The sequence below is a fragment of the Theobroma cacao genome, chromosome 4, assembly GCF_053813885.1.
Source record: "Theobroma cacao isolate CCN51 chromosome 4, ASM5381388v1, whole genome shotgun sequence".
In the NCBI taxonomy this organism is placed as follows: Eukaryota; Viridiplantae; Streptophyta; class Magnoliopsida; order Malvales; family Malvaceae; genus Theobroma; species Theobroma cacao.
The window spans coordinates 29086873-29099104 of NC_142642.1; the positions used below are offsets into that span (position 1 = coordinate 29086873).

The 12232-nt window shown below is 31.5% G+C and overlaps 1 protein-coding gene across 1 annotated transcript; it reads left to right on the plus strand.

Moving 5' to 3' along the window:
* The first annotated feature begins 3678 nt into the window (after positions 1-3678).
* LOC18601935 (beta-glucosidase 44-like) lies at positions 3679-8770 on the plus strand. The gene is made up of 11 exons (XM_007033034.3): positions 3679-3975; positions 4310-4368; positions 4481-4556; positions 4660-4731; positions 5233-5320; positions 5672-5924; positions 6006-6121; positions 6344-6561; positions 6671-6702; positions 8039-8141; positions 8263-8770. The coding sequence occupies exons 1-11, from the start codon at positions 3723-3725 to the stop codon at positions 8535-8537; spliced, it is 1545 nt and encodes a 514-aa protein (XP_007033096.2). The 5' UTR covers positions 3679-3722; the 3' UTR covers positions 8538-8770.
* Positions 8771-12232: the final 3462 nt, after the last annotated feature.

Sequence of the window (12232 nt, forward strand, 5' to 3'; positions counted from 1 at the left end):
CATGTTTTATCACTTTGGAGTTGCATGTATTTGAGATTTTTGTATACAGAGGATAATGTTTCCCTGTCACGAGACTGAGCAGTACTCATCAGACATAAGTTATACTGCAGCAAATCAATTCTCATATGTAGTCTTGTGGTAAATTATTGTCACCTAAAACAAGATGATAAAGGCAATCGAGGCAATAGATGGTAATGAAAAGCACCGTGAGCAAGGGCCATGACGAGACATAAGGGCAAGAAATGAATGACACTCAAACATGGGGAATGAAAAACCACAGTTTGCAACTTGGAGGGAGATGATCCCCATGGTTTTTGGTATTCAAATATCTATTTAGTGGCCAATGATTAATGGGCGACAAGGAAATGTTTTTGTTTATGTTCAATGAGTGGATCAGTGGGGTTGGCGTGGGGTTTTAACAAAGGAATATTGTCAAGGTGTCACGTAACGGGTCATTGTAAGGCTGAATATATGTCTCATATAGCCTAAGTTAAGAGACTTATTTCAGCATCATGTGTTTCGATGGTTAGTTGTATCAAACCACATATTTCATGCTTTTATTATCAGTTAATGGTTTGATGTAGTTTTACATTTATGGACAATAAGAGAAGAATAAATATTGATAAAAAAATCTATCTAGTTTTTTTTTTTTTAATTTTATCCAATTTAATCCATGTACTCAAAATCAAAACAATTTAATCTCTTAATTTTAAGAATTTTTTTAATTTAGTCCCTCCCTAATAGCATCCAATTTTGCTGTTAAAGGGAATGGCATCAACAATGATGTTGTGTTGATGTGGCACATTTTGATAACGTGACGTTGAGATGATGACTTGACATATCACGTTGCATTAATATGATGACATGCACTAACATGTAGGCATGTCAGTGCCACATGGTAGATCAAAAAAAATTTTAAAATAAAAAATTTTGTTATGTTATAAGGACTAAATTGAATAAAAATATATAATATAAGGATTAAATTGAACAAAATTGAGATGTTGAGAGATTAATTTGAAAAATACAAATCTTTAAGTATATTATTGATATATTTATTAATAAGTCAAATATTTAAGTGTAAAAGATTTATGGTGTTAAAAAATATATAACTATTTTCTTACTTGATTATTTGATTCTAAAATATGTACATTAATTTATCTTTTTTTTACAAAAATTAAGTATGAATTCTCCTTCTATAAAAATTTTTTTAAAAAATTTCATGCCTAAAGTCAAATTTAGATGAATAACTTGTATTATGTTATAATAAAATAATATAAAATCACTAAATAAATTCTTTTTTCTTCTATTTATAATAGTATAAAAATTTAAAATTTATTTAACTTAGTTTTTAACTTGAAACTCAAATAAGCAAAATAGGTTGATTTAGTTTTTTCTTTAAAAAAAAATGAGGAATGGAGATATGGAGTTAGCGATGATTATAAAAATAATTCATCGTTCTAACTTACTTAATTTGAACATGACAAATCTTTTATTACAATCATAAAATTTGAGATCCATCTTTCAATTTTTTATTTATTTTTTATGTTTTTATTTTGTTTAATATTAGAAGTTATATTTTTTAAGTTGAAATTTCCTAGATCAAAGACTGCATTTATGGTTGATAAAGTTAAATATAACTGTAAATATTTGTACCATTTTATTTTATTAATAAATTTTTTATAGACCTAAATTAATAATTTAAATTTAAATTTAACAGAATTTGATTGTGATATTTGAACTTAAATAAAATCGTTTTATAAGAAACTTTGAGTAAATATAAATAAAAGGTAAATTGAGTAAGAGTTGAATAACTTCAAAAGAATGGGTATTTGTAAATTGTGAAAGCTGTAAGTAAATCAACATATTTTACTAATTTGAATTCAGCTCAAGTTAAAAACTAAGTTAAATAAATTTTAAATTTCTATACTATTATAAATAAAAGAAAAAAATTGATTTAGTCATTTTATATTATTTTATTAGAACATAATGCAAGTTAATTATTTAAATTTGATTTTAAGTATGAAATTTTTTTGAAATTTTTTTTATAGAAGGAGAATTCAAACTTAATTTTTGTAAAATAAAAAAATTAATTTACATATTATAGAACCAAATAATCAAGTAAGAAAATATTTATATATATTTTTTAACACTATAAATCTTTTACACTTAAATATTTAGTTTATTAATAAATATATCAATAATCTACTTAAAGACTTATATTTTTTAATTTTTTAATTAATCCATCGATATTTTAATTTTGTTCAATCTAATCCCTATATTATATATTTTTATTCAATTTAAACCTTATGACATGGTAAAATTTTTTATTTAAAAATTTTTTTTGATCTATCATGTGACACTGTCACGTTAGTATTATCATGTCATTATATTAATGTCACGTGGTATTATCATGTCATCATGTCGGTACCACGTGAAATGTCATGTTATCATCTCAACGTCACCTCATCAAAATGTGCCATATTAGCTTTGACGTCATCGCAGATGTCATCTCTTTTAATGACAAAATTGAGTGCAATTAGAGAAAAAGATTAAATTGAAGAAATTCTCAAAATCATGAGATTAAATTGTTTTGATTTTAAGTACAAAGGTAAATTGAATAAAATTAAATAGTGTAAAAACTGAATAAGTGTTTTGAACAATAAATATTCATTCCGTGGAGAGTTTTATTACATGAAGAATAAACAATCATATGAATGTGCTTGCCCACAATCACAGCCGACAAGTCATGATCGTCTACGGTACTATATATCTTCTCCATGATTTTGTACCTTATAATGTAATATAATATATATGATCTGGTTGGGTGATAAAAAATTCGGCCATACGAGACCCCATAACAGAAGGAATAACACATGTTATATCACATATAAATCCAGCATACATTAATTCTTTTTAATTATTTAATTGCAGCCAAATCTCATATTTTAGACCTCATCAATATATCTGGGCTTCTTTTCATTAAAGTAACAGATCACTATCCTTGAATCGGTTCTTGATAACTTGAGAACGTATATTTTAGTGGTCAAATCTGATATTCCTTTAGGGATTAAGTGATAATGCGAAGATAAAAAGATATGCCTGAAATGAAAGGGAGCAGCAAAACTCAACAGAAGTCTTTAACAAATAGCTTACAGACTCCGAATGGCATACTAGTTCTAGTGCTAATAAAACTGCTTTTTTTTTTTTAAAAAAAAAAAAGGGAGAAGCAAAGCAGATAAATGGTGAGAGGATAGAGAAGAGAGATTAATCTGAAGAGATTTTCAGATAGACAGCTACAGTTGGCTCCGCACTTATCAGCGGTCAGGGCATTATCACCCCATTAAGTGCAAAGTTTAAGCTGTTGTGGTAGACCGTTCTTCAATCTTTGCCATTGAACCAAACTATAATGTTTGCTAATTAAACTTGGATAATTATCTGACCTTTTGGTGATAAAAGAAAGACCAATCAGTAATTTTCTTAAGCTAATTAAATCAACAACATAAAGCAATAAGTTTATCTTAACCCCCAAAAAAAAAGGGTTCCAGCTGATCTACCTCACCTAACGCTTGCCATTCCAAAGTTCATACAATGGCATGGAAGTCATTTCAACCATGTAAATTGGGTCCCCCAACAGACGATTCCAAAATAATCCTATCTATAAATGCCCCTCTGTTTATCTCCACATTCTTCAACTAGTATTATTCATCACGCTCTAGCTACCCATGATGAAAGCTCCGTTTCTTTTATGCTGTGCTTTTACTGTTATTCTCTGCATTGCAAGTGCAGCTGATCAGCACAATGAGGCTACGGTAGCCACGGCCAAAGCCGCCGACCTTGACACGGGAGGACTCAGCAGAGAGAGCTTTCCAAAGGGGTTTGTATTCGGAACTGCCACTTCCGCATATCAAGTTGAAGGAATGGCGAATAAGGACGGTAGAGGGCCCAGCATTTGGGATGCTTACGTCAAAGTACCAGGTAACTCTGATAACGATTTTACCCACACTTATTAATCTTATTTGATCCTTTCATCATTTTCAGTGACAAAACTATACTCCAAATTTAATTTTGATTTGAGGTCCATTGACAGTCTACCTTTAAAAAATTAGTAATTATTACTATAAAAGAAAATTGCCTAAAGTTGGAATATAACCCTGCCCAGTACCCAAGAGGTTTGTCCGCGTGATGTCTAGTGTCATTAATTTGTTTCCTTGAATAATTTATTATTTCTTCCAAAAATTGATTACTTTATTTTGCTTATTTGTTAAAATGTGTCCTTATGTGAGTACTGTAACTTTTTTTTTTGGAATAGGCCACATTGCCAACAATGATACTGCTGACGTGGCTGTTGATCAGTATCACCATTACAAGGTATGGTAACAGTATAATGTAGTAAATACTATATATAATGTAAAATATACTATGATCTAATTGCTATAATATTGTTGCGTCACTTAATAACTTTATCCCCCTATTTCCGCAGGAAGATATAGATTTAATGGCAAAGTTCAACTTTGATGCATACAGATTTTCCATTTCTTGGTCAAGGATCTTTCCCGGTATTGCAGCCATGGCTCATTTGTATTAAATCTTTCTGTACTGTCATTAATGATTCAGTTGATATTTACTGTTGTTTAAATTAATCCTCTGAATTTTTTGTAGAGGGAACTGGAAGAGTAAATTGGAAAGGAGTTGCTTATTACAATAGGTTGATTGACTACTTGATTAAAAAAGGTAAATAAAATTAAAGCATGGCCATGACTGCTATATTGTTATAACTGCAAGGCATCACATTTTCCTTTCTTCTGCTATAATTGGTACAATCCTGACATGACCTCGTTATAATTGCCCCTTCAAATGGAAGTCTCGTTCAGAGTTGTTTTCCCCTGCCTTCTCCAAAAAGACAAAAAGAAGAAACTGATAACTAGGAAGAAATTTAGGCAATGTCATCAAAGGGGAATGGTTGAAAATCAAAAGGAAATGTTGGGTTTTTCTTCCAACCTCAAATATTAAAAATCAGTTACGATTTTGGTTTGCATTGAAATCACAATGAGATGTGTTGATTAATACCTTTATATGATGTTATTATTAACAGTAAAAAGCTCCATATCATAACAGTTAATAGTTTGTAATTTCTACTTTTCAAAAAAAAAAAATATAGTTTGTAATTGCTACAGAAATGCATTTCTGTATGAAATGAAGATCTCTGATTCACACTGCTCCATTTTTTTGTAGGCATTACTCCCTATGGCAACTTATACCACTATGATCTCCCTCTGGCTCTTCAGGAGAAGTACAATGGGTGGTTGAACCGCCAAGCTGTGTAAGTAGAGCAACAATGTTTTCTTTTCTGGAGGTTCTTATAAACTAGGGGTTACTTCCATGGACTTCTGTTTTCCCTAAAAAATGTGAAATCTTTCTAAGTTGCCATGGAAATCTATTCACAGAAAGCTGAGATGAATCCAACTGGAATGTTTCTAGTCATAATAAGACTAGTAGTTATCACATTTAGATAAAATAAATATTTATTATGTTAATGAAATTTAAGTAACCTTTTGATAATTTATTGTATAATGATCTTTTTGAACATGACTTTCTGAAAAGGTTGTTCGTAATCCTGAAAATTTTCACAAAGCTATTAACATATAATTTATGATTCAAAATTTATTTTCAGGGAGGATTATGCCAATTATGCAGAGTTCTGCTTCAAAACATTTGGTGATCGAGTCAAGAACTGGTTTACATTTAATGAACCAAGGATTGTGGCTGCTCTTGGCTTTGACAATGGCATCAATCCTCCTTCAAGGTGTTCCAAGGAATTTGGAAATTGCACAGCTGGAAACTCTGCAACTGAGCCATATATTGTTGCCCATAATTTGATCTTATCCCATGCTACAGCAGTGAAAAGATATCGTGAGAAATACCAGGTTTGGTCGTCTCTCCCCCTGTTTAGACTGATAAAATAATCTGAGGATTATGTTCTGACAGGAACTTGGATGTAACTTCAGGACAAACAGAAAGGCAGGATTGGAATTCTCTTGGATTTTAATTGGTATGAACCTCTCACAAGATCAAAGGCTGATGAATATGCAGCTCAAAGAGCAAGAGATTTTCACGTTGGCTGGTAAGTTTCAAGCTTATGTTAAAGCCACAAATTTATTAGGTTCTAGTGCGATTAAAACTTAAAAGTGTATGATTGTGTTCTATGACCTTTCAGTTGCCTTGATCCACAAAACTGTCTCTGCATCCAAGGCAGTTAGATTTCAACTAGAACGGAAATGCATGTATCGTCATTGACATATGCTAAAGCCTAACACCGATTTTTTTTTTCACTTATATTTCATAGGTTTCTGCATCCTATTAGATATGGTGAATATCCAAGAACAATGCAAGAAATTGTTGGAGAAAGGCTGCCAAAGTTTACTAAGGATGAGATTAAGATGGTGAATGGCTCAATGGATTATGTGGGCATCAACCATTATACTAGTACCTACATCTATGATCCAAAACAGCCTAAACCAAACGTCACAGGCTACCAGGCAGATTGGAATGCAGGTTTCGCCAGTAAGTCCTCCTATATAACTTGTGAACGTGTTTTATTTAATGCTTTATGATGTGTTTGTTTTCCTTTCTTCTGGAGCCAGTTGTTTAACTTCGTGTTCACGCTTTGCAGATGCAAAAAATGGAGTGCAAATTGGTCCAAAGGTAATTTCAATCTGATTAGAAGTCACAAGTGTGTCTGCAGTTCGGTATTTAATTAGCAAACCTGCAAATTTGGTTTTTATCGTTATCATCAAAATTTAACCAAAACAGCTTTCCTTGTCTGCATTTTCTATTGTCTTTTCAACGCCTATGTTAGAAATTGTGACTCCAATCTCAAAAGATTTAGATTAGATTTTTTGATTGGCTATAAGATATTTTTTGGTAGTAAAGTTGTTTCCAGGACAAGAGGACTTATTAAACAATTATAGTAAGAGAACAAAGATTCTTGGTGTACAAATTAGTTGGGTTATAAATATGAGCCTTGAGGGTTGAGAGAGTACTCATGGACGTGAATGTTTGATATTGATTAAGGTTCGTTGAAACTGAGTGAGAGTGCTCATATGTGTTAGATTGGGTTGAGATTTTTTGAGTGTTGATTGTTGATCTTGATATGATTGTAATTCTCCAAAACTACAACCGTAGATGTAGGCCAGTTGAGTGTTAATCTACATTAATTTTTTAGTCTTTTATTGTCTAAAATTTAATGTTCGATTATGCTTCTGCTTGTTTGGTTAAGGTTTATTGAGATCGAGTACGAATGGTCATGTATGTGAGTTTGGGTTGGGATTATTTTGTGTGTATTTTACTTGTGTTTGTATTGTCAGTTGAGTGTTTGAGTGCGGGTTGTTGATGTTAATATTATTGTAGTTCTTTATGAACCAGGGGATCTTTTTGTGCATCCATGGATGTTAGAGAGTTGATTGTCAATTTATGTTAAGTTTTTATCTGTTGCTCTTTATGGTTTATTATTCAATTATGTTTCCATTTACTTGGATATTAATTGAGATGGATTATGCTTCTATTTGTGTTAGATAATTAATTGTTTGATTGTTTAGTATTGATGTTAATATGATTGTAATTCTCTAAATCGAAGGATCTTTTCACTCTATGAATATTAACAAGTTAAATTTTTATATCTTGTTTTGTATGATTTATTATTCAATTATGTTTCTCATCATGTTAATGAATATTATAATCTTTCTTGTGAAAGAAAATATGCACATATTTGATTCTGTTGGAGTTGTTTTCTTTATATCAGAGTTTAAAGTTAAAATCAAGGATTACTCTAGTCATAAGGCCAGAAGGCGTAGCTCGGTTATGCCCCTTCTTATTTCAGAAGTAACTTAATGCTCAGTCGGCTAGTCTTTACTCCCCTAATATGCTCATAGCTTCTCGAATCTGTAATAGATTTTGATACGTATATATATGTATCAATGTGAAATTTATCATTAAAATCATGTTGTACTTAAAATAACTATATATGTCTAAAAAATTGCAGGCAAATTCTTGGTGGCTCTACATTGTGCCTTGGGGGATGTACAAAACTGTGACTTATGTAAAAGAGCACTATGGGAACCTGAACATCTTTATTTCAGAAAATGGTAAGTACATATATTTGGGAATAAAGCAAGTTAATTAGAGTAGTTTCTCTCTATATGCATCTGTTTGCTTAATGTATTTCAAAACGAGGTCATCATTGGTGAAAACATTGGTGATATGCAGGTATGGATGATCCAGGAAATGGTACTCTTCCAAATGCACTGAACGACACCACAAGGATAAATTTTTTCAAGGATTACATAACTCAGTTGAAGAAAGCCATTGCTGATGGAGCAAATGTGACAGGCTATTTTGCTTGGTCATTGCTGGATAACTTCGAATGGTTATCAGGATACACTTCCAGGTTTGGCATTGTCTATGTTGACTACACCACCCTCCGCAGGTACCCCAAGATGTCTGCCAACTGGTTCCAAAAAATACTTGAAAAGAAGAAATGAGTTAAAAACCAACTCATAGATCCCAAGGTTGGCATATACAAGGCTCCATATATATTGAGGGGTTGAAACTTAAAAATGAAAACGAATAAAGTGGGAGAGGTTACATTGAAAAAAACAAAAAAAAAAAAGTTGGTAGGGTATTGCAGATTTTACCTTTATTTTGAGGTTATTAGTTTGTAATATGGATTTGGTTTAATGCCATTTTTCGTGTTTAGATTAGTAATTCGTTACAACACTGTTGTGCCTTTCTTAATTCAATTGTGCACCACCTTTTGGTAAGATTTCAAAACTTTGAATTCAGCTCATTTTTTGAAATTATTTTCAAAATTTATATTTTTTAAAAATTATTTTAATTTTGTATGTTTTAAGTAATAATCAAATATTGAGTTCATTTGACAAATATAGAATACCTATTAAAAGAAGTAGCTCTCTCTTATCTAAAAGTATCCAATGGTCAGACTATTCATCCATGCCAGTAACCCCAAATAGATAATTCCTAACTTGGGATAAGATTTTTTAGTTTGAGCTTGATTAGTCCTATAAAAGTAGATTATTATTTTATTAGAAATAATATATAACTTTATTTAATTTTAATGTTAAATATATTTAAAAATATTAATATATCAAACCAATATGTAAAATGGGCTAGTCGGTTAGGGTGGGGCTTGGCTTTCAAAATGGCCAACCTGATAGGCTGAGCCCGGGGCTGGCCCATGCACACCTGTACGTTAATTATAGTAAGTGGAGACATCTTCCCATGTGGCTGTTGTTGGCATATAAAAATGTTCCTTAGCTTTATTTCCCTATGCTTCTACATCTCTTCCAATTACTAATTCTGTAGCATGTCCTATCAGAGTTTGGTAGAGATCGAGTGGTAATACCTCATTGTACGACTGTATCTTTTGTTTGCAAATTAAGAATTCCACAGAAAGTCTGTTTTCTGGATCTCAGTAAATAAAAATGGCTAAACTGCTTGTGATTTTCACATCAAACAATGGTTAAATTGTTCGCAATGGTATGAAACTTTAAAGGGTAGAGTAGTCTGCCTCTGACATTGCCAATATAATCGAGGTCTTGAACCTTTAGCTTCAGTTTTGTTATAACAGGCAGAATTCAACAAATCCAACTATATATTTTGAAGTTTCCCAGAAGACTGTGTTCTATTGGGAGCAAAGTTTTGCCAGAAGGAACATGGATTGTGCACATCCGAGAAATGATAACAGGAGAAAAAGGATCTGGAATCCTGTTACTTTAAGAAACTGAATGCTACTTTACTTTTTTTAATGCTACCATTTCCTTTGCCTGTATGAATAGAACTGTCTGCTAACCATCGTTTGAGAGAAACAAAACAATTGGCACGGTAGGTACTTGGGGTGGGATCTTGAAATGGGTACACATAATTTTTCAAAAGAAAAATTAAGCGCTTTCTCTTCCATTAGGTTACGTTCATATAAATTTCTTAAAGTAAATATTAGCTGGATGTACCCAACTCTCCCCTCTATAGTAACTTTCCATCAGAATACATAATTTAAAGAAAGGGAATATTTACTTCCTTTCCATGATTATGCTTCATTTCGAATTTGGCTAGGGAACCACATTTCTTGCCACTTTCAAAGCCCCCAAAGTGGAACATACACTGAGGAAAAATTAGAAAGGAATATATATATATATATATAGGTCCAGAGCATTTAAAAGGCTGTGGCTTTTGAGCACTAAAAAACTTGGATGTCAAGGAACAAGCTCAAACCTGCACCAATAAAAGAAGCCGGCTGAATTTTGCTTTCATTATAGTAATTTGAATATGATACCAATCAAAGTTTGGCCCAACTTTCTGCTTAAGCATACAAGGTAGTTCAACACTTTAAAGGATCTAACTCTGATATTAATTATGAAGAAATAGTTAGCTTAATCATGTCTCAATTGATTTTTAACATATATAGTAGGAGTGTTAAAATTTGAACTTTAAAGCACCAGTTCAAGTATTGTAAAATTTACAAGTAACTTTTATAACATGATAGAGAGAATATTTGGAATTATTTTAAAAATATTAAATTGATTTTGTTTTTGAGTCGAAACTAATATTATGTCTAACATATAATTATCTCACTTTGCATGGGGCAAAAAGATATAGGATAAAAGCTATATATGCTTTATGATCCAAATCAATCCCACTAATGATCTAATCCCTTCTTGCAAAAACCAAAAATGATCTAATCCTACATATATATCATCTTTCCTTATATTCTTCATCATCCATTAAAGGACATTTCAAGGATAAAGCTTGGTCTGAATAAACGTGCTAGAGAAGATGAGAGGTAACTGATCAAGGCATCATACTTGGATCACAATTCTTTGCCGTTGACTTGATGTAGATAGATCTGTTTCTTTTATTTGCTTTTTTTTTTTTTACAGTACTATCCTCAGTGATGAATTCAAAATTTTGAATAAAAAGTGATTAAAAAATAATTACAAAAATAATAATAAAAAATTTTTAAAAATTAAAAGGTGGCGGCCGCTGCCACAGATCACCCCCTTTGCTCGACCCCTGACTATTCTACTTAATTTTGTAGCAAGGCAACTAACTGTTGCTTCCTTTTTGGATGAACATTGAAGATTACTCAATTACAATAACCAAAAGAAAAGCATGTTGTAAAGTGTTTTTCTTTTTCTTTTTTGTGGGGAAAAGTTGTGTAAGTAGCTTTGTGAGGATGTTTTTAAGAATATTGTCTTCATAAGATATCAAATTTAGTATATATTAAAGATTATTATCCTATATATGAAGTTTTTCAACTCCACAATCCGTGACAAAATTTTCAGATGGAAAAAAAGAAAAGGTTAAATCTTTCACATTATGATATGGAACATCGGATGTTGGAATTTTGTGAATTTGCTCAGTGTCTATTAATAGCACTGGTGGAAGATCTTTATGTCGATATATAAGGGGCAAAAGATGCTAATTACCCTTAATAGGACCGTGCAAAAACAATTTCATGTTAGCATTCTACTTTACAAAGTATACTATCCCTTTTTCCAATAATATATTTAATCGACCCTACCATCCCAACTTTGCTTTCTGAAGTTTGTAATACAGCCATGGAAATCAACTTTTTGACCTTGTTGCTCACGGGCTAAGATTTTTGCTGATTGTTTGCATTTTTATATTTTGTGTTTTCTTGGTTTGTTTGTTTGTCTTTCCTCGTCCTACTTTTTTGCTTTGCTTTATATTTTCTTCTATCGTTTTCTGCTTTTTGGCAAGGCGAAGGAGGAAGGTGCTGGAATTATGGATGTAGTCATAGCCAATCTAGTACTTTAGGTCATGATAGGTAAAACTATTTAGGAGATTAAATCTTTTGTGCTCTTAGGGGCAGTGTTTTCTTTTAAACATTATAATGACACTTGGTGGGGTATTTAAAAATGTTTGTTAAGTCTTTAAAGAAAAAACCCTTTAAGGAAGGAATGTCATATTTCATGTCTGGCAAGGACACTTAGTGGGGTATTTAAAAATACTTGTTAAGTCGGCGAAGACCCTTTAGGGAAGAAATATCTCATTTAATGCCTTGTAATGATTCTTGATGATATATATATATATATTTTATAATTGAGAGAAAGAAGATTCGAATCTTACTCTTTAAATAAGAAAATTATACACCAACCAATGAGATAAAAATACTTGAGTGTGGTTATATACTTGTAAA

What these genes read in the sequence shown, in the direction of transcription:
- LOC18601935 (XM_007033034.3), top strand. Translation starts at nt 3,723, where the DNA reads ATGATGAAAGCTCCGTTTCTTTTATGCTGTGCTTTTACTGTTATTCTC. An exon ending in TGGTTGAACCGCCAAGCTGT is followed by an intron (nt 5,321 to 5,671) that starts GTAAGTAGAGCA and finishes ATTTATTTTCAG; the next exon opens with GGAGGATTATGCCAATTATG. An exon ending in CATCTTTATTTCAGAAAATG is followed by an intron (nt 8,142 to 8,262) that starts GTAAGTACATAT and finishes GGTGATATGCAG; the next exon opens with GTATGGATGATCCAGGAAAT.